Genomic DNA, 20,114 nt, shown 5'->3' with positions numbered 1-20,114 from the left:
TAGGTGAGTGGTAAGAGGGCAGAGCAGTGGTTTTCAACATTTTTAAGCACCCCTTGTAAAACAACAGCTCTCAGTTTTCACGCAATTCCTGATTACAGAAAAATAACAGAGCTATTCTTCTGTTGCAAAGAACGCATATCACACCAGGTCAGAATGTTTTAACATTATGTGAAACTGGGTTTACACTGTGAACCAAGCCTGCACAGCTGACAACGCTAACATTGCCTGGCATCCTGCAGTACCCTTGAAAGGGTTTCAAGGCACCCCAAGGTGCCGCAGCACCTGGTTTGAAAATCCACAGAGCACAGAATACAGGAGGCAGGGAGGGCGCTGTCTGCCACTGACATGTTGCACACATGCATGTACACAAAGTTCTTCCATGCTGCCCCACTGGCAGGACTCTCTCCCAGGTATCAGCTAGCCACCTACTAGCTTTCTGCCATGCAAACCATCCTTCAGGTACAACCCTGCTCAAAAACAGAACTGGCATCATGAGGTTCCATAGGACTTATTAGTCTCTAACTAGAGGCCCAACTGGCTGCATCAACATGCAGTTAAATCTCTCAGGGCTGCAAACTCCCCACCCTCCACCCCCAGATCGGGGCTCTTTCCTTTTCACATACACTCTCCCCCTCAGGTTCTGCATGTCCAATGATCTCCTCAGTGGCCACCTGAATAATACCACACCTTGCAATGGCCTTTCAGAGTGAGGGGTTGGAATGGACTCATCAATTCTGCCACGATCACACCAGGGAGGACTCATGCTCCTGCATGCTGGGTCACCCAGGCGGGTGACCACACATGTTCCGGTCACTATTAGCGGCAGCTGTGACGGAAACACAAGGTGCAAAGGACAAGAACAAAACTTTCACCATCCCCCAGTCAGGCTGAGCCATGCTGAAGTCTCATTTTGTCCCACGATACACACAAGGAGTGAGTCAGTGGTTATTGTTATTTAAGACAAGAAGTTGTAATCAGATCTGACAGAAATGGACAGGGTTGTGGTGAGTCATCATGCAAGCTTACAGTCAGGCCTTTGGCCTTTCTTGCCCTATACCCCCATGATTGTACTCCCCTCACGCGCCATGTCACAGCTAAAATTAGACTGGGCACTCATGGCGCTTGCTTGGACATAGCCCAGGCACACTGGAGAAAGAAGACAGTAATGCAAGAGCAACAAAATGTCAAGGCAGATTCCTGCCAGAACCACACAGTCAGATACCCATCAACAGAGCAGCAGCAAGGCAGCTGGCCATGTATCTAGAAAGCAGCTCACAGGAAACCATTAACCAGAAGGGAGATGGGGCCTGAAGGCTGAGCAACAGCTACTGTTACACAGCTCTATCCTGAAAAGATCTCTGTTACCAAAAAGGGAACAAATGGCCTTTGCAAAGGATGCACAAGCAAGCTCTCCACCAGGATGCCTGCTTTTCCAGCAGCAATGGCTGCTGTTATTGTGTTGCTGGCAGGGCAGGGAAGGGCAGGGAAGGGAAGCTGGAGACGCCCAAAGGGAAGGAAACATTAGAGCAGAGCCGGGGCCTCAGCAAGCTGTCTCCAGAAAAATCCAGCATGCTCGCAAGGCAGGCACCATCTCCGTCTCGCTCCTTGCGCAAAGTACACCCACTCATATTTCCCATGCCACTGCCAAAATGCACTTGCACAGAGCCCCAGAAGGGCCCTGACAAAGGCCAGGACGTATCAAGCACAATAAGCCTGTCTCCTCCCCTGTCAGTCTACAGCTCCTCCATTCCAGGACATATCTGGCTCCAAGCATTTAGTTTGTTATCGTAAGCAGCTAATGACAGCCATAGCCATTAGCTCTGTGCCTTGTTCCCAATAAGGAAAAGGATCCACTAACTTTAGCATTTGCAGGACTTTAGTGGGAGGGAATGGCGGGGGAGGCGGGGGAAGGTTGAAAGGAGTCTGGAAGCACAGAAAAACCCAACACTGCTGTCACAGGCTGTGACAAGCATGGAATGAAACTGATAAGCGGGGGTAAAAGTACAAGGAGGACTGGCCAGAAGGCGGTCCCGAAGTCCAGCAACAGATTCACTTGCTGGGGTGACAGCTTTCCCTAGCCCAACCACAATTTAATTTCCTTTTCTTCCTTTTTTTTAAAAAGGAAATCATATAAAAAATTGAGACATGACTGTCTTCTGGCTGTCATGTCAGCAAGAGAAACTCCTCCTATGGAGATCAGCCAGAGGCCCATGTCCAACTAGTGCAGTCTGCATCCCCTGTTCCCAGTTCCCTCCATACTTATAACAGCCTTCGGAAAGAGTAGAGATTTCCTTCGCTCTTTCTGACATCACTTCCCAGTTTTCATTTATGTCAAATACAGCCTCTGTTCTGGTCTGTTTTGGAGGGTGGCATTCATGTGTATTTTGGGCACCCACCAAAAATGCCCTTAGTGGGGCCAACGCTCCAGCTCTCATAGTTCTACAAACAGACAAACCAGCCAACATTAGTCAAAGGTCAGTCCCCAGGCCCACCTACTCCTCAAAGGCAGTTCAAGGGGAAGGGAGACAATGTTTGCACTGAATCAACTGCATGCATCTTTCTGAAGGCCAACCACCTTCCCACGCATGAGTCATTAACCCCAGCCCCACGCGCACACCGTGTGGATGCAGAGCCGAAGGCTTTCCTCGCCTTCTATGTTGACACTATCAGCACCAGTTTCAGTCTGATGTGTTTAAGCGCAAACCACAGCTTTCAGCAATGATCCTCTCAGGGGCTGTTTCCCCAGCAACCCCCACACAGCCCTGAGTCAGGCTTTCCAAGCCATGGGGCTTAGGCTCCATTCGGGGAAATGCGCCTGTAACCACAAGAGCAAACAACAGTTCCTGCAGGTGCCTGTTACACAGAGAACAGGGAAGCCTTGACTGGATGGGATTTGGGGTACTCAGCCCCTCCAAAAACCAGGTCCTGACCATTGGCTCAGAACCCCACGGTGAACCAGAATTCAATTTGGCTCTCCTGGGTCCCACTGCTTTACCTGCATGACTACACACAATACAATTTGGCTCTGACCCCAGAACAGCATTTGCATCCTACTTTGTGTAAGTGGGAACATTATCATTCACATAACCACCTATCTTTCTTAATCTCTAGTCTTACTTGCACCTTGTAGCAGTGAGTTTCAAACTAATTATACAGTGCAGGAGGGGAAAAAATCCATTTGGAATTTTAAATGTGCTGCCTCTCAATTAAATGGAATGCCAACTTGCTTCTCATCATAAAGGCGTGGTTAAGAGGAGCAATTTATCAGCTTCAGGCCATTTGTTATAATCTACAGCTTCTATCTACCACATCCTCTCCTATTAGCCTCCTCTCTATCTGCAAGTAAGTTTAGATTGCCAATAATTTTCCCTCGCTGTCTCCAGACTCTCTCTCCCTCTCTCTGTATTGTCCTTCTGGAAATGGGATTCCAGAATTACAAGTGAGGAGGGATCACTGCTTTCCAGGATAGTATAATATGTTCTCCCACCCTCTCTGCAGCTTCATGCTACAGTCAGAGCTGGCCTACCCCTTTGTGCCCTGCCCATTGGGTTCTTTTACCCTTGCCATGCTGTATCATTCACTTTGCCCCTTTGAAAGAGTAGACAATGCAGGGAGACTCCCCATGAGCGATGACACAGAAGTTGCCTTTGCAGGCTCAGATTTTCTTATCCCAGAACAAATGCCAGCAGGGTCAAGAGAGAAGAACTGTGCAAAATAGGTGCTTAGCCTCTTACCGAGAAGTTTGGCTTATCTCTTGAAACATTGCCTTTGTCCACAGCAAGATTAAGAGGTAACCCTTGATACTTGGTCAGCCCAAGTGCCCACCACTTCAACTGACTACCTTTGTTCATACTCACTCCCAGTAACACTGGGAAGAGCACTCTGGGGATGCAAATACCAGACAGCAATGTCTGACAAGGGGTGGGAGCTCTCATCATGGGCACCAGAGGCACACAGGAGAACACAGAAAGCAGTCATCACCAAAGTCCTCAAACTGGATAGTGGTTTGCCTTGGTCACAGTCTCACTCACTTCACTACACATCAGCACCAAACAAGCTGTGTGTGCAGGCTCTGCTAGGCCTACCGCAGGGAGGAAAGATTTTACCAAGCTAAATACTCTCTCCCAACCTAGGTTCAGGTGGAGAAAGGAGGTATAACAGCCTCAGAGGGGGAGAACAAAGGAAGGAGATGAACTGGTCAGGGATAGGCCTAGGGCAGACCTCAAGGAACTGCAAAGGAGATGGCTCAAGCAGGGCTGGGAAGGAAGATTTCACCAGCGAGATGGATGAGGTCAGGTAGTGGTTTCCCAGGGGAGGGGCTAGGAGACTCATTACTGGGGACATTGAATCCCAGGCTGGATGAAGCAGTAGCAAATTGTGCTGCAGGAATCTGCATTAGGCCAGGAGAGCTTCCCTCCATCTTGCTCCTCAGGGCAGAGTGAAGAGCACCCATGCCCCCTGGTGTTTAACCTGCAGCACTTCACTCCCATCCACATTTCACTTCAGCATCACACAAAAATAGGGCATACTGCCCATCCCAGTTTAGGGCAGTAGGAAGATACAAGATTCCAGCCACTCTGTCCCTCCCTAGGGACAGACACAGGGTCCCAGGCATCTCTGTCTCCTTCCAACCAGCGCTCATCTGGGTAGAGAACTACTTAAACAATTGCCTGATGAAGACTTTGGTATCTAATGACGAAGGGACATTGAAATGGGACTCCTTACGGGACTTGGAAGGTCTGTGGTTGGCAGCATCTTTTAGTCCATCGTTCAAAGCACTCAAGGGAAGAGCAGGAATTACTGAAATACCAGGTATACAGGGCAGACACTCTCAGGCAGCTAAAGCATGTCAAACTGAAACCAGGAAACGGTAAGCTGTACACAACAGGCACAATGCCTTCCTGTTGTGTCTGTATAGCAGCCTGCATAAAGAGGGCTAGATCCAGTTAACTGAATCACATAGTTGGAAGGGACCTCAAAGGTTATCTAGTCCAAATCCCTGCAGACACAGAATGCGCTGCTCCTAGACCAACACAGAAAGAGGTCTATCCAGCCTCCCCTGGAGAACACCTTGTGAAGGAGATTCTACTAATGGGGTGATACAATTAAAGACCAGAGAGCATTAGGACCCAGGATCTAGGATCTCTTCCCTCAGCTCACAACAAAGAACTTGCCCTAGAAACTCACCTCAGTAGGTCCTATGCCACCATTAGTCCTGGCCACCCTGCCAGGACATACCTCTCTCACCATGGGTGTACCTGCCGTCTAATAAGCAGACAAGGCTGTTTGGGTAAATTCAGTATCTTTTATTAGACCAAAGAATTTTCGAGTTGGTCTAATAAAAGATACCGGATTTACCCAAAGAACCTTGTCTGCCCTATGTCCTTAGACCCCCCACGGCTACAACCTACAACCCTACTGTCTAATGCTACTGATGGACTGACTAAGCCAGTGGTTCTCAACCTTTTTTTGCATCAGGACCCATTTGTAAACATTGATGGCCAGTCCTGACCCAGTGCCCCTCACTCCTGACTGGCTGCCCCCTGTCCCCAGCTCCTTAGTGTGTGGGGCAGAGGGTGAGTGTGTGTCGGGCATGGGGGGCCCCAAGCAGCCCCTTGCAGGCTGGAACTCTGCTAGCTTGTAAGGGAAAAGCCACATTTCCCACATTTTTCTCCTTTAAAGGAGAATCCATTTTTAAAGTTTGTTCGCAACCCTTTCGTATATTCTTCTGATCCACTTTTGGGTCGCATCTCACAGGTTGAGAAATGCTGGACTAAGGGGTTCCACCAATAGGTCCTCTAAATATATCTAGCAGGCAAGCCACCTCCGAAATGTGACTGCAGACCAGTCTGACTCAAATGCCCCCCTCCACCTCCCCCCAGTCAGTCTCCTTTAGGTCATCTCTCTCTCTTAGGTCCTCTTCAAGTTCTCTACCAGAGTTCCAGTCACCGTGGTTAGGCACAATGCTATGCATTCACTTTGAAGAATACGAAGACAATGCAACTGGGAAAGAAGCCACCAGCTGCTCCATTGTCCCTAGTATCTTGTCAGTGGGAAAGCTGGCTCACAACAAGACTCTTAAAGGCACAAGGGTAACCAAGTCAAGGCTGCCATGTTAGCAAACACAAGTCCAGCACAGAAGGCTGCCCTCTGGAACAAGGTTAATGACACACAGGGCAGGCAGGCAGGCAGGCAGCCTGGTCTCGAGCAGCCTTGGTTAGTACAGACACAGGAGGGTGAGTGGGACAAGGTAGGTGGCAGAGAAGAGCTCTTGGTTAGCGATGCTGCAGCAGTTGTTGAACTACACAGCTTGGGCAAGCTAATAAAAATGCCACATACTTATATACCGCTGGCCTGTGCTTTATCCTCCTGGTTCCCCAACGGCTGGGCTGGTTGCCCTGGAGACAAGGGAAGACGCCTTTGTGGGGCAGATGGAGTCTAGGGACACAAAGAGAGTGATCAGCAAGTGCCCTGCACCCCCTTCCCACCAGTGTCTCCCTACCCACCCCAAACACAGCATGGCCCTATTCTTCCTAGTGCCCAGGGCTCTAGGACTTTCAGGGTCCTGCAGCCCCCTCCCCATTGCCCTGTTACCCTCCTGCTACCACATGAACAGCTCAATAACAACAACATGCCTGTGAAGCCTGGTCCAGCCTCCTGGAGGGGCAGTGATATCAAAATAGGAAGGCTAAGGCCTCCTTTCCATTTCAGAGCCAGCCAAGACCAAACACAGCCCAGAGGCCTCTGCTGCCACTGACCAGGCCCACCCTACAGCCCTTTTGCCCATACCCACTCCAGCCACCCAGGTCAAAGGAGATGGGGGTACGGGCCCTCTAGGAACCATCACGCCCCTGGTCTGGGATTGAGGGACACGCATTGATTCAGGCCATGCCTACTAGACTCCAGGCCTGGCTGACAGAAGAGCAATTCATGTTTCCTTCACTCCAGGGCTCAGCAGAAAACACTCTGGGGACTTCTGGTGTGGGAAGCAATTAGACTGTGTCTTTCCCACATGTCCTGTCATCATCATGTCCCCTGCTGTGTTAGGCCCAACAAGACAATAATCAAATGCAGCAGATGATGCTCCCCACCAGGTGGCAGCACTTCCTCCTGAGTTGGGGGAAGCTGTGAGTCATGCCAAAGGGCTGCAGGTGTGTGCATGACCCAGATCCCTCTCACAGGGCTCAGGGAGGAGGGACAGGTGGCTTCTGAACACTGCAACAGGCTGGCTCCTGCCTCCCCCCAGCAGGCTGGCTGCTAGTCACCGTTACTGATTTGGAATTCAAATAAATTTCAAAAGGACTGGCCAAACTTTGCCTGAGCGAGAACAAAGCCCTGCCTAATCAGGGAAAGAAGGGAGCAAGGAAGCAGGAACTGGACTCTCCAGACCCTGCATTCAGGCACTGGTCAGCTTGCGCACACTCCTTAGGGCAAAGGAAACAGCACTTCTGACCAAGCAGCAGGGTGTGGACATGGCTTATAGACTCCCCACCTCAGATCACTGGTTTGAATCCCACCTAGGGCAGAAGGTGGTGTAAAGTCAATCAGTCAAGGAAATCAAAGGTAGAAAAACCCCCCACTCAGAGCTGCCCACTCTCCCCACCTGTTTCCTCTGACATTCAAATTAGAGTCAAAACACCTGTGCAGCTGGGTCCTTGTTGGCATTTTCAACCTCAGGAGTGTGCCCTTCCCAGCACGGGCCAGCTGGGCAAGGCTGAGGCATGCACACACAGTACCAGCATGTCGCCAACAAATAATGTCCTTCAAAGTGCTCTTACGTGAGCTGGCAGCATTGATTCCCAGCTGCAATCTGTGCGACACACCTTTGAAAGCAAGGCTAAGAACACAGCTCACTCCCCCCACCCCCAGCCCTACCAGAGTGCCACCCTTCTTAGACAGGACACTGCAGTTGCCCTCATGACCCCAGATATCTCATCCAGTACCACTGGGATGGTCTGACATCCCTGTCTCTCACACAGACATGTTCCCAGCACCACATCATTCTGTCTAGCTCACAGAAGCTCCATCTGCATTAGAGGAGCAAAGAGTCAACGTGCCTCTTCTACAGACCTGATAACCACTTTATCACTTGTCCAATGGCTTGCAGGCCCTGGTAGCCACATCCCACTGTGAAAAGGCTGATTACATGAAGAGGATCTGAGAAAAAAAATTAGCCAAAGGGCAGTTCTTACCCCAGGGCCTGGTACCAAATGGCCTGGCTTCTTTCCTAGCCAGGCAGCCTGGCACTGGTTCAGGACAGGACAAGGGGTTGGCTTCTACTCAAAAAGTGATGGCTTCATAAGCACCTTGTAGAAAGTGTCCCCTAGCTCAGCAGGATTTACAGAGAAAAGGATGAGTGGTGGAACAACATCACCTGCAGCCCTCTCTGACAACAGCCAGCACAACAGCAAAAGAACGGCCCAGCAGACATGTCCCCAGTCTGGGCCGCCTAAGCTCCATGTACTGAAGGGGTCTCTTGCAGGGTGCCGGAGTCCCTCTCTTCCACACAGCCACCCAGAACCCACAGCCAGGCCAGTTGACATCCCTGCAATCAAGTTGCCCCAGAGGGGTGCTGCCTGCATGCCTCTGCAAATCCCACCTGGACAAATCCCACTTTGACCTTCAGAGATTCAGAGGAGCCACAGACAAACAGAGCAGCCCCATAATCCTACCATCTCCCAACCCCTAATGGGTGCAAAAATCCATACAGAATACTCTCCCGCTATGCCCTACTAAAGTCAGCTGGCTGTTGGGGGCCTACAACAAGGCTAGCAAGAGCAACCTTCTCTTTGTTGGTGACCTCAGGTTTTGTGATAAGAAGCTTAGGGAGAATCAGGGCAGGCAAGCCACTGCCTACGGATGGCCTGGGAAGATGAGATACAAATAAACATGTGGGTGGCTGGGGAAGATAAAATACAAGTCATCTGAGCCTGGGGCTGCTCTCTTTCACGTAGGGTATAGAAGCAGCAGGGAGCTGGCACCCAGAGGCAGGAGACATGCAAGTGAGAGTGGTCCTACCCAGCCTCTACATGAACCTTCTCTCCTTGGGCACTTTAGCTCTGGGATTCTTCAGCCTGTCAAGGAAGCTCAGCCCAGCCCAAGGTGGGGTCCTCTTCAATCAAAAGGAGAATTCAGGCTCCAGGCCCACACTGACCCTCCCAGCCAGGCCTTGGGGAGTGGGAGGGGAAGGGGATGCATCTTAGGGAGACTCTAAGAGCCACAATATTAGCTACTGGAGACATGCTCTGGGATTGCACCCAAATGATCTTTCACACTAACGGTGGGTGAGCAACACTGCTTGTGGCAGCACCATTTCCTGTGGAAGGTGAACTGCACAGGGCTGGGGAAACCCCTGTGCAGAAAGACTCTTTGTTCGCTTTGTTGGCTTTCTGGGACAGAAGCTAGCAGCCATGTGACTTCTGGGAAAGCCAGATATTGTTCTGGAGCCCAGAGATGGCACCCCACTGCCCTCCCCAAGCAGTGGCCCCTGGAAACAGTGAACTTTGGCTTGGGTCCTGCCAGCTGTAGAATGGACCTGGGGTGAAGATCTCTTCAGGTACAGCAGAGATGCACCTGGGCTAGATTTTACAAGACCTTGCAGTGATCTGTTCTGGAAAAGACCCAAAGGCAAGTTTGTGACCACCTCTGCCTGTAACAAATATCTGCCATGAGCTGGCACTCCACAAATCACTCAAGCACAGCTACATCAGCAGCTCAGCAGTGACCATTAGTGACAGCAAAAAAAAAAAGGGTTGGCAAGGCATACAGAAGACTTTTCCCATAGCCTTCATACATACAGTGGGAGCAGGCCTGAGCACGTGACAGGTGGTGGAGATTAAATGAGGCTGTTTAACTACATTCAAACCAGCCCACTCCTCAAGGATCATCTTCAGACTTCAGTGGTGTCTGCCATAGAGCAGCAGAGTGTACAATGTGCCCCAGAGATGAATGATGCTCCTAAACCAAGATCAAAATCTTAGGGACAGCCAAAAATCCTACAAGATGCCTTGCAGGGCTCTCTCAGAGCAGTGTAAGCCAGATGTGCATACTTAAAGCAGACTCTCACCAAACACAGAGCCACTGACCACAGACCAGAGGTTTCACCAGTCACAAAGCCCAGGCTGAACCCAGCATAGAGCAACTACATGACCAGCAGGAAAGAAAGCAACTGAGATGGGAAGGCCCCTTCTTATCTGCGACTCAACGGAGCAAGAAATGGCTTCCTCAAGTTAAAGATCAGAAAAAGACTTACTAGAGCAAAGCAGCAAGAAGGGGCTGGGACGACGCCTGGGAGAGGGAGAGACACCAAGCTAGAGCTCACCAGAACTGAGCTACAGAACTACCTATTACTAGGCATTAACCCCCAAGCACAGAAGGAATCCTGCCCCGGGCAGATTATCCCCATCTCTGAAACAGACCCAGGGACTCTACCTCTCCTACAGGTAGGCAACTTTTGTGCGGCTTACCAGGCCAATAAATTGATTGGGCACATTCACTCTGCGTCTCAGCACCTTTATCCCACAACAGAAGGGGATGAAAGACAAAAGCCTCTCTGCTCCTAGTTTATTTTTTCCCCTCGTGCTAGGCAGACCTCATCTCCAAATCCCCAGGCTGAGGCATGGCACACCTTCACAGCACACCCAGGCAGAGATGTTTTGGTATGACAATGTCTGAGCTATGACCTGGTGAAGATGGCGCAGGGCAAATTTTTGGCACTAATTTGCTAGATGCACAGGATCTGCCAACATGCCTCAATTGTGCCAACTGAAGTATGAAGGGAGCATTCAGTCCCAAAGTCCATTTAATCTCTAGTCTCTCTTCTGGGAGGGGACAGGAGTTAAATAGTGCCAGCAGCAGTGCTGATTTGTGGAATGCAGACACTCATCTGCTGAAGGTGGGATGCAGCCCTGAATTTGGGTCATGCAGGGGCATGGGGCACTGCCAGGCAGCAAGGACATGCTGGGATCAGTGCCCGTGAATTGTTGGGAGGCTCCTACTCTCATTACAGAAGCTAGCAAGTGTGGGTTTGAGAGCAAACGCCAGAGCATCAGCTCACAGGGTCACCTGGGAATAGCAGCAAAAGAAACTGGAGCTCCAAGGAAAGCAGAACGGAGGCTATATTTAGAGGCCTCACCAGATCTCCAGAGAAACTGTCTGCTCCTCTGCACCACACTAGAGCAAGAAACCCAATCCAGTGCCTCTGCCCTCTTAGAAGCATTGACTCATCGTTCCATCAGGTCCTGGAGACGCTCACACCCAGTCTGCTGATTCCTAGCCACCCTGCCAGGATGCACTCCTGCCACAACAGCCAGAGCTGCCACTCCAACAGAACTTACACCTACTATCCCCAGGCTTCTTCTGAGGTCACCTCAACCCCATGAATATGCCTCTGCCTCTTACTTCCAGACCAGGCCTCCCCCTGCCTCACAGCACCGTCCCTCTCCTAGCAGGGCCCCCAGCAGTCTCAGGGCTCTGGCATACAACAGAGCCTGTGCCGTTCTGCTACATCACCAATACCAATGACTTCTGCCCTCACCGCTGCCACTGGCCCCCAGAATGAGAAACAGGTCCGTGCAGAGAAGCTTCCCTGCCCCGGCAGAAAGGGTACAGTGCTCTCCTGCACCTGCTGTTCATCTCACACTGTGTGGCCAGAGTGCTCCTCCAAGGCAGCCTGTCAAACTACAGGCCCTGCCACCTTTTCCACACTGGCGCCTGGATCTGTGCAATCTGTGGAGCAGTGAAAACCAGAGCTGCAACTTGGCTGAGGCAGCTGCAGAGGTACAGCCAAGAGAGGGAGTGAACAGACTTACTTCCTGCCCCAGGCAAGCAGCAGAGCATGGACGAATCTGGGAGAAAGGGAGTGAGAGTTGTCCTGAGCCAACTGCCTTGTGATGTTAGGGAAGCCTGGGATGGTTCTACTTTCACCTGGAGTCAGACTCCGAGGCCCAGAGTCCAGCCAAACCTGTAGCTTGTGGCAGCAGTGCCCAGCTCCTTCCTGGTGCAGGGGCAGAGATCAGGCAGCTCTGTGAAGTGTCAGACATTGTGCTCCCCACCCTTCACGCATCCACCATGCTGCCCAGCCCAATGCAAAGCCCACTGCTCTTCAAACAGCAGGCTCCCCGGCAAGTTCAAAGCCAGACAACCCTGGTAGAAAACCCAGCAGCAAGACCTTTAAGATTGCAGCAGGTCAGACCCAGAGCCTGCTGGAGCAGAGCATACAAGATCTGCAAACACTGCATTGTAGGGGGAGCAGCTTCCTCCACCCACATACCAGGTGTCCCCTACAAACAAAGGTGTCTGCACAAGAGAAGCAGCTGTCCAAGATGTGACCAAATGTAGCTGAGGCCCCATTCCTCCACGTCTGCACAGCCAAGGGAATTGTGAGGCTGCCTTGCAGAGTGTTCCTGCGTTCCCTTTCCCCTGCCTGCACCCCATTGCCTATCTGTGAACCAAAAGGAAAGGGAAGGACCTGACAGTTAGCGATTTCTCTACAAGTTTCTGCCTAGTTGGGGGTGGGGAGACACTGGAGTGTAGTAGGCTCATTTGCCACTCCTTCATCCAAGGCCAGATGGCTCCAGGACCCTTGTCTTGTATTCTATTTGAAACTAACTCTGCTTGGATGCTAGCAGGTAGCAAGCTTTCATCATGGATTCATTGCTAGCCCTCTGTCTGCTTCCTCCAAAGAGCTTTCTGGCAAAGCCACTGTTACCTTGGTTTGTAACATGGGGGCAAAGGACTGAAAATTTTGCAGCTGAGTTTCCCCCGAGGGGACCACTACCTCAGAAAGGGGCCAGGGACTAGAATGGCCAGAGCAGCAGGTATGGGGGCAGGCAGGGTCCAGCAAAGCACCAGCAAGAACTGTGAAAGCTCCTCTCATCCGGCTCTGCACACACACACACACAGCAGAGGCATCTGGCAAGCCCCCAGGCTGAGCAACACATCTGAGGTTTGTGGGCGGGAGCTAACTTTGTTTTTAACATGCTTTTTGCAAGCACCCCGTCCCATTTCACAGACCTACTCCCAGGAAAATGCTACCTTTCCAAACCTGTGCCTGGGTTACTGCACAGTGCTGGCAGCAGACCAAGCTGAATGCAGACCAAGAGCTCCCATCTTATGGCAATGATGGGGCTCATACCTCTGTCACCATGGATTATTAACACCCCTGTGGTTTACAGTGTGTGGGCTTAAGCTGATCTGTCCACTTACTTCCTATCACCTCAAGCTCCTTCTCAGGGCCCATGTTAACTGCCTGCCTGTATGGCAAGGGATAAGCTAGGAAGAGAATGTATCCCCCTTGCCTGGAGGAGGACTCTGCTCAGACTGCTCATCTATGGCACAAACAGTGAAGTGGCCAGGAAGGAAATTTCCTCCCTGCCATTCATTACCCAACCAGCTCCAATCTCTTCATCAGCCCAATTAGAAGAATTACGCATCTGCAGCCCAGATACAGGCATGATGCACTTGTCTGTATCAATGCTGGAGCCAATTATTCTACTCTCCTTTAAGGCAATTATGCAGCACAGAAATAAGCCTGCTCTCAAAAACACATGAACCTAACTTACTGTTGCTCCAACTTTCAGGAGGAAGCTAGTGTTGCCTCCTCCTCATGTTCATCTTCCTAGCCCCAGAGGTCTCATGGGCCACTAGAGCCCTCTCCTGAGGTAGGAGAGAAGCAGTGGGAAGCAAGGGAGATTCCACCCCCTCCCTACAACCAAAGTGACCCTATTTTCCTGAGAACTCAGCGTGGGGTTGGCAACAATTTGCTCTTTGCTGCAGTCTTCCTCCTGAATCCCTCTGCAACAGGTAGTGGAGACTCATCAGGTATCAGCTATTAAGGTAGGTGGGTCTTAACGGCCTTGCTGTTGAAGGCATACATCAGGGAGTTCAGTACCAGTGTCTCACACATCACTGCCCACTGTTCCTTACAATCACTGACTAAACACAAGAGGCTCATCAGCTCAAGCCACAGGGAGCACCATCAGGCCTGGACAGTGCTTAAAGGAGCATTCAGGTGCAGCAGGGTGGTGCATGCATCTCAGCCACACTACTCTTAAGGTCACAATTGATCTAGATGGCAGGGGGCACCATGCTACTAGAGGGAAAGTCTTAGATAGGTTTACCTTAGATAGGTTTGTCCTATCTAAACCTATCTAACCTACCCGCAGGGTCCTGGGTCATCATTCCTTTAGGATTTAACCCAGGTGTCCTGGCCACATTTCCACCTAACGGGATTTCTTAATCAACCACTGTTAAGAGGAAGAGTTTCTCAAGGAGAGGGACCATCCAGCACTCAACTCCCCAAAACACTGCCCCACAAACACCAGATGCCCAGCCCTATCCCACTCCTACAGTGGGAGCTGGTGAAAACTACCCCTTTGAAACACAGATGGGAACCACACAAATAGCAACTAGACCACCACATAGCAGATGCTATACATGGCACATCCCCCCTCCATACTTCCAGCCACTGTCCACTGTGTATGGACATCCCCTTTCATCAAGGCCTAAGAGGAAATCTTGCTATGCCATCATTTTTATAGAGAACCCACCATCAAGAGCTCAATCAAAATCAACTCTGTCCAAGGGGGAAAACAAACTATTTCCCCAGCAAAGCACTTCTGCTGAGAGGAGAAGTTCAGAAAGAACACAAGCACAAAAGAGCTAAGCCAGCAATTCCAGCAGTGCTGGAGGGTAAGTCACCATGTTCCTTTTAAACACTCCCCACACAGTCTCCATGCGAAAGGGGCCCCATGCCTTGCAGCTCACTCGCTCTCTAAAGGCACTGTCACACTTTGAAACAGCTACGCACTTTGAAACAGCTACAGGGTAGTTACTCAAGGACGCACACACCCCTGGGAGGTTGAGCAGAGACACTGTCTCATTCCGAGAAAAGGATGGAGATAGCCTCAGGCTTTGCGGAAGCCACTGCTGCCAAATCTGACACTGGAGCAGAAAGCAGCAGCTCCTGCCCTCCTAGAGCAAGATTTGTGATGGAGTCACCTTGGAAATGCAGAGGGACTTCTGACTGGAGGACATAGTGTGCATCTCCCTTTGCCCTTCACTTTCACAGACCTAGGACACAGGCAGAAAATCAGTCTCCAAAGCTGTGAACAATGAACAGTACCCTCAGACACTGGAGCCGGGGCAGACAGGGTGAGTATGGGCAGCCAGGCAATTTTTGACAGGGCTGGCAAGGAAAATGGGGTAACAGTGATCAAGCAACCCCAGAGCCTTGCAACCCAAGGGGACGCCAAGTTTGCTGTCTGTAGCACTGATCAGACTGGGGTCTTATGGGGGATGGAGGTAGGGTCACTGCTCTGCTATACAGGCTATACTTGTTTCCCAGGGGCTGCAGGAATGCTCCAGTTTTGCAGACAGAGGGAAGGGAAGATGTTAGTCAGAGTGATGAAATGAATCCTCCAGTCCTATGACTGTGGCTTGTGTGGATGGCAAGGCAGGGCAAGGAGGGTCAAAAGACTCCTGTCTTCCCTTTGCTCACATCAGTAATTCCAAAGGAGAGCAGTGCTCAGTGACAGCCCAAATTCACCACTCATCCTACCACCTAGTGTCCAGGAAGTCCCTGGCCCATTAGTGGGTTACCTAAGCTCATTCCCAAACAGGCTCACTACCTGCTTCACAATTTCCAAAACTAGGAGAAAAAATAACCTACTTTCTCCCTCTTCCCTTTGCTTCTGACAAGGAGATATCCCGAGGCAGGAACAGCAGGGGGACCATGACTCAAAATCATACAGCACTGGCAGGACTGTACACAAGCAGGTCAGGAGGGAGATGCATTTGCCACACACCCTCCTCAACACTACCTAAAACTAGTCTGCAGTGCGTGAAATGACCCACAGTAAGCTAGTAACACATTCCCCACAGGTTACACTCCCTGGCTCAGCCCACAGCCCAGATCAGCATCCAGCACTGACCAGGGCGGTTACACACCACCTCAACTGATGCTACAACAGCATCTGGCTGGGCCATTTGCAGTTACATATTGTTCACTGCCTAATCAGACACCAGGCAGCTGTCTTGTGGGCAGAAGCCTCTAATTATACTGGCACTACAATTACAGCCTGCTCCCATCCATACTGTTAGTCTGCTACACAGAGCTCTCTACTCAGCCCAGAGAGGAGACACCTGTGACAGCCAGCCAAGAACGGCGCAGGGCAGCCTGCTGACAGGCGCATACCCACACCAAGCAAGCAGCATCAACTCCGCTCAGGCAGGCAGCAGAGCTTCAATACTTTTGTTTATGAAGTGGTACAGCTCTGCCAGTGACCCAGGCGCAGGGCAAAAGTTAGTGGAAACCCGTGAGATGAGGAGGGGCAAGAAAAAGAGCAAAACAAGGAACAGAGGAAGATCCAGTCCCTGCTCTCAGGGGACCCAACTCCTTCTGGGGTGCAAAGGCCCCTGCCCCTTCATGCTGTGTAAAGGCAAAGACACTGGAGCACAGAGAAACAACGGGAAACAGTTCCTCCTGATCACCAGCCCACATGCCCCATCCAGCTGGGACTCATACAGGGCCTAGCACTGACCCCACACCCACACCCTGCCACTAGTAACCCTGCCACTAGTAGCCCAGCCCCTGCCGTGCCCTCCTGTCCAGCCACCCTGCATGGCAGAGCAGTGCCAAGACAGGGAGGCAGCTTCCTTCACAGCGCAAAGGGGGCACATGGTCTCTCGGAGGCACGAGACCCCGTGCCCACAGCCTGGTTCGCTGCTTTTCTTTTTATGGGGAGGGAATAACCAACGGGATCCTGCAGGGCCCTCACCCAACACAGGTCTGGCTGGGTGAGCAGTCCCTGGGGCCCCCGCAGCCGGGGGAAAGGGGCATACCCTAGGCTCTCCGCAGCCATGCCCTTTGCCACAGCGGGCCCGGGGCTGCGGCTGGAGCCCAGCGCCCCCGGCAGGGCAGGGCAGGTGGGAGCCGGCCAGGCCCGGCCTGCGGCGCCGGCGGGAGCGGCCATGCCTGGCCCCGAGCCCGGCGCCCGCCCGCGCTCACCTGCGCCCGAAGATCCGGAGCCCCGTGAAGCGCCGGGCGCTGTGCCGCCGCCCCGGGCCCGCCGCTGCCGCCGCTGCCGCCGCCGCCCCGCGGCCGGGCTCGTCCGCGCCGCTGCTGCTGCCGCTGCTGGAGGAGGAAGAGGAGGAGGCAGCGGGCGAGCCAGGGGAGCCACCAACGCCCCGCGCCGCCGGCTCCATGCCCCGCTGGCACTCAGTGCCCGGCCATGCCCCGCCGCCTGCCCGCGCCGCGCCGGGGAGGCGCAAGCAGCACCCGCCGCCGCCCCCTGCCGGGCAGTGCCCGCCCCGGCCCCGCAGCGCCCCCTGCCGCCCCGGGGCAGGCAGCGCGGCGGGGGGAGGACGCCGCCGCTTTCGCTCTCCTCTGCGCCCGGGCCGTGGTAAGGCCGGGGGCGGGGTACCAGGCAGCCCGAGGCAGGAAGTCACTCGGCCTGGGCAGCCGAGTTCATGGATGTTTAGGTTGGGAAGGGACCTCAGTAAATCAGCGAGCCCGACCGCTGCCCTGGGTAGCTGAGGTGGGCACCGGGGTGAAGAGGCAGGGCGAATGGTCAGGGCCCTCTGAAATACAGCCCTACCGCGCCACCGTGCCCCTGGGGCTGGGCGGCGGTAGGCCGAGCCACCCGCTGAAGCCTCAGCTCGCTGTGGAGCCCGCCCGGGAAGCTCTAGCTTGAGCCAACCTCACGCGCTCGGCCGCACGGAGGAGGGTGGCCATCATAGAGGACAGTCCGGTTTTCTGCTACCGTGTCCTCTATCGGTGCACAGCTCCACACCTTTGTGTCCTCTCTTTTTCTCTTCAAGGCTTCGTGTCAATAGAGGACAACCAGACTGTCCTCTATGATGGCCACCCTACAAAGAAGATGTCTCGAGGCTGGCACCGTGCGGCCACTAGCACAAAGCCTGGCTTGGTAGTGCCCTTGCCATATTCGGATTTGTTCAGCTGTCAGGAAGCCACATCCTGCCAGCCCTTTTGCTTTCCTGCCATTGTCTCTGCCTTTTCACTTAGTGCATTGTCGAGGCCTCCCTTTATCAGGCACCAAATCAAGCTCATATGAGCACATGTTGCAACCCTCTCAGCCAAGCCCCGGCACCTCATGAAGGAATTGCTTCATGCCACCAGCATGTACTGGAAGGTGCCCAATGTGCTGGTTCAAGCAAAGCTAACGGGGACTTCCAGCAGAGGACGCTTCCTCAGATCAACGCTCTGCGGGTACCATCTGGGACTCCAGCTGTGGGGCTTCCTCACAGCGGGGACCTCTGTATATGTCCTGGAGTTCAGGCCACCCACTCACCATCACAACAGACAAGGCACAAGCTGAGCTCCAAGCTGGCTCATTCGCTGTATATGTCAGCTTGGCATCAGCTGCCTGGCCTCCCTGCTTAGCAGGCAGGCATAGCCGTCACTTGCAAGCCCATCTTTTGATTGGTGCAGCCTCTGGGCAACTGGCACCATGGGATGTTCCTAAGCACCTTAGTAAATGCCTGAAAGGGGAAATAGCCCTGGTGGGATGCAAGCTGGCATCACAGGGAGCAGGTACTTTAGAAAGAAACCGACCAAGTTCAAAAGTATGTGGAAGGCTAGGGATGTTTCAGGTCCTGGTGAAAAGGCCACCACCTGCCTGGGTCCCACTGCTGGCAGCTTTACTGCTCTTTGAGGTAGAGCAAGGAGGGGACAGAGGCCTCAGCATTTGCACAGGAAAGGGAAGAGGTGTGTGTGGGGTCAGAGATGGGGGAGAAGGCTGATGCTGATAGTCAACACTTAAATGGTGTTAAAGTTCTGTACATACATTAATTCCTACAAACCTCACGTTACAGGGAAAAAGGGAAAGCAGCTTCTTCAAGGCCATGCATGTAGTCTCACTGCCAGAGCCAGAATTAGAGCTCAGGGTGTCCATCTTGCACTGTCAGGGGTCTGCACAGGCTGAGACTCCCCACCCTCCCACCCTGGCCTGTCAGCTCAGGAAATGAAGCAGCGTCACCTATGTGCTCTCCCTTGTGCTCGCAGGAAGCTGCTACTACCCAGCCTCAAAAAGAAAAGGCAGCACCTCCCTTCCCCTCCTATTGTTTGCTGCCCTGAATGTAGCATCTTGCATTAAACTGGACTGTCACCTCTCCTTGGCAGGGCTGAGTTTGTGTGCTGTCTGGCTTAGCCATGCTCCATTCTGGGAAGGGCCTCTGGGAGCCATCACTATACAGACAATGAAGTCAGAACAACAGGAAGTGAGGCCAGGTCTGTGCTAGATCCTCTTCTGGGTCCCAGACTCCTGACTGCAAGTTTCCCCAGAAGAACTATCTGAAGCCTCCCTGGATGCAGTCCCTGCAGCTGCTTAGGCCTTAGATTCAGGTCCTGGAGTACACACAACTCAGGAAAGCCCCAACCAGATGACATGGACTCTCTAATGGCTCTCAAATTCCCCTTTGCAGAAGTTAACCCATGTTCCCTGGCTACATTTCTCTTTATTCTCTAGGTGCTCCCCCGATATCTGGGCACACCAGTTCTTCAGCAGATAGACTCCCAGGTCCTGGCAGCAATAGGGGCAGCTAGAGGCGCCAAACACTGTGGCGATGGGGCAAAGAATGTGAAATGATTCCAACTGAAGCAGAAGCCAGGCAGCTCACTCATTTCCCCAGCCAACTCCACTTCACCAACCGTTCCAGTAATTCATCCTTGTGCCAAGTTCAGGGCCCTGGCCATAGCCTCTAGGCTCCCTCCCCTCCTCCACTCCCCTTGGTATTCTCCAACCTAGCAGCAAGCTGTGGCCATATCCTAGCTGCCGAATGGAAACATCTTTGAGACAAGCAGGGAGCAAGCTTCAGCAGTATCCCCTGCCAGCCCCCAGCCTCCAGCCAAGCACAATGGGTGACACCATCCTTCAGACAAGACCTGTACAGTCCCTTAATCCAGAGTTGCCCATGCAGGGGTAGTACCTGCCTACAGGTCACATGCTCTGGTCTTGTAGCAGGTGTGGTAGCCATAAGCAGTGCCGTAGCAAGGGGGGGAAGCAGCAGGGTGACCGCCCCAGGTATGAAAGCAAAGGGGTGTCAATAAGTGCTGCCCAGCTGGGGCACAGGTTGGGACGGAGCCATGAGCAGCT

General features: G+C 52.7%; 1 protein-coding gene across 1 annotated transcript in view; it reads right to left on the bottom strand.

The window, feature by feature from the left end:
- DGKZ (diacylglycerol kinase zeta) overlaps positions 1-17,391 on the bottom strand; it is an 81,412-nt gene extending 64,021 nt beyond the window's left edge. Inside the window, exon 1 of the mRNA XM_090033045.1 lies at positions 17,009-17,391. Within this exon, the coding sequence (XP_089889171.1) occupies positions 17,009-17,205 (197 nt within the window). The 5' untranslated portion in view covers positions 17,206-17,391. The remainder of the gene's footprint in view (positions 1-17,008) is intronic.
- Between the last annotated feature and the right edge of the window lie 2,723 nt (positions 17,392-20,114).

Source organism: Crocodylus siamensis, chromosome 2, assembly GCF_052110815.1.
Source record: "Crocodylus siamensis isolate JL-2025a chromosome 2, ASM5211081v1, whole genome shotgun sequence".
Classification (NCBI taxonomy): domain Eukaryota; kingdom Metazoa; phylum Chordata; order Crocodylia; family Crocodylidae; genus Crocodylus; species Crocodylus siamensis.
This window is presented reverse-complemented; position numbering and strand designations above follow the sequence as displayed.